This window comes from Plasmopara halstedii (assembly GCF_900000015.1).
Source record: "Plasmopara halstedii genome assembly, contig: Scaffold_350, whole genome shotgun sequence".
In the NCBI taxonomy this organism is placed as follows: Eukaryota; Oomycota; class Peronosporomycetes; order Peronosporales; family Peronosporaceae; genus Plasmopara; species Plasmopara halstedii.
In genome coordinates, this window is record NW_020187271.1 from 15741 (window position 1) to 15967 (window position 227).

Consider the following 227-nt stretch of genomic DNA (forward strand, 5'->3'; position numbering starts at 1 on the left):
GACGGCCAATAGTACCACTGCTGTCAGCCAATTGTGTCCGACGCACACCTGGATGAGATATGATTGCTGGATCGTGAACATTGTGTGTCACGTCGAGTCGAAGCTTCGGCGTATTCGGAACACAGAGGCGACGGACAGTGTCTTGAGAGTCATGGTAGATCAATTGGTTGATCACTTTAAATTGTTGCTGCTTCTTGACGTCAAACCAGAGTTGTTTGGCACCAGAC

The 227-nt window shown here is 48.9% G+C and overlaps 1 protein-coding gene across 1 annotated transcript in view; it reads left to right on the plus strand.

Annotated features, from left to right (window-relative positions):
• Window positions 1-52: 52 nt before the first annotated feature.
• Window positions 53-227, plus strand: part of PHALS_09053 (uncharacterized protein) — a gene marked incomplete at both ends in the record, with an annotated part of 468 nt that continues 293 nt past the window's right edge. Inside the window, one exon of the mRNA XM_024724486.1 lies at window positions 53-213. Within this exon, the coding sequence (XP_024575357.1) occupies window positions 53-213 (161 nt within the window). The remainder of the gene's footprint in view (window positions 214-227) is intronic.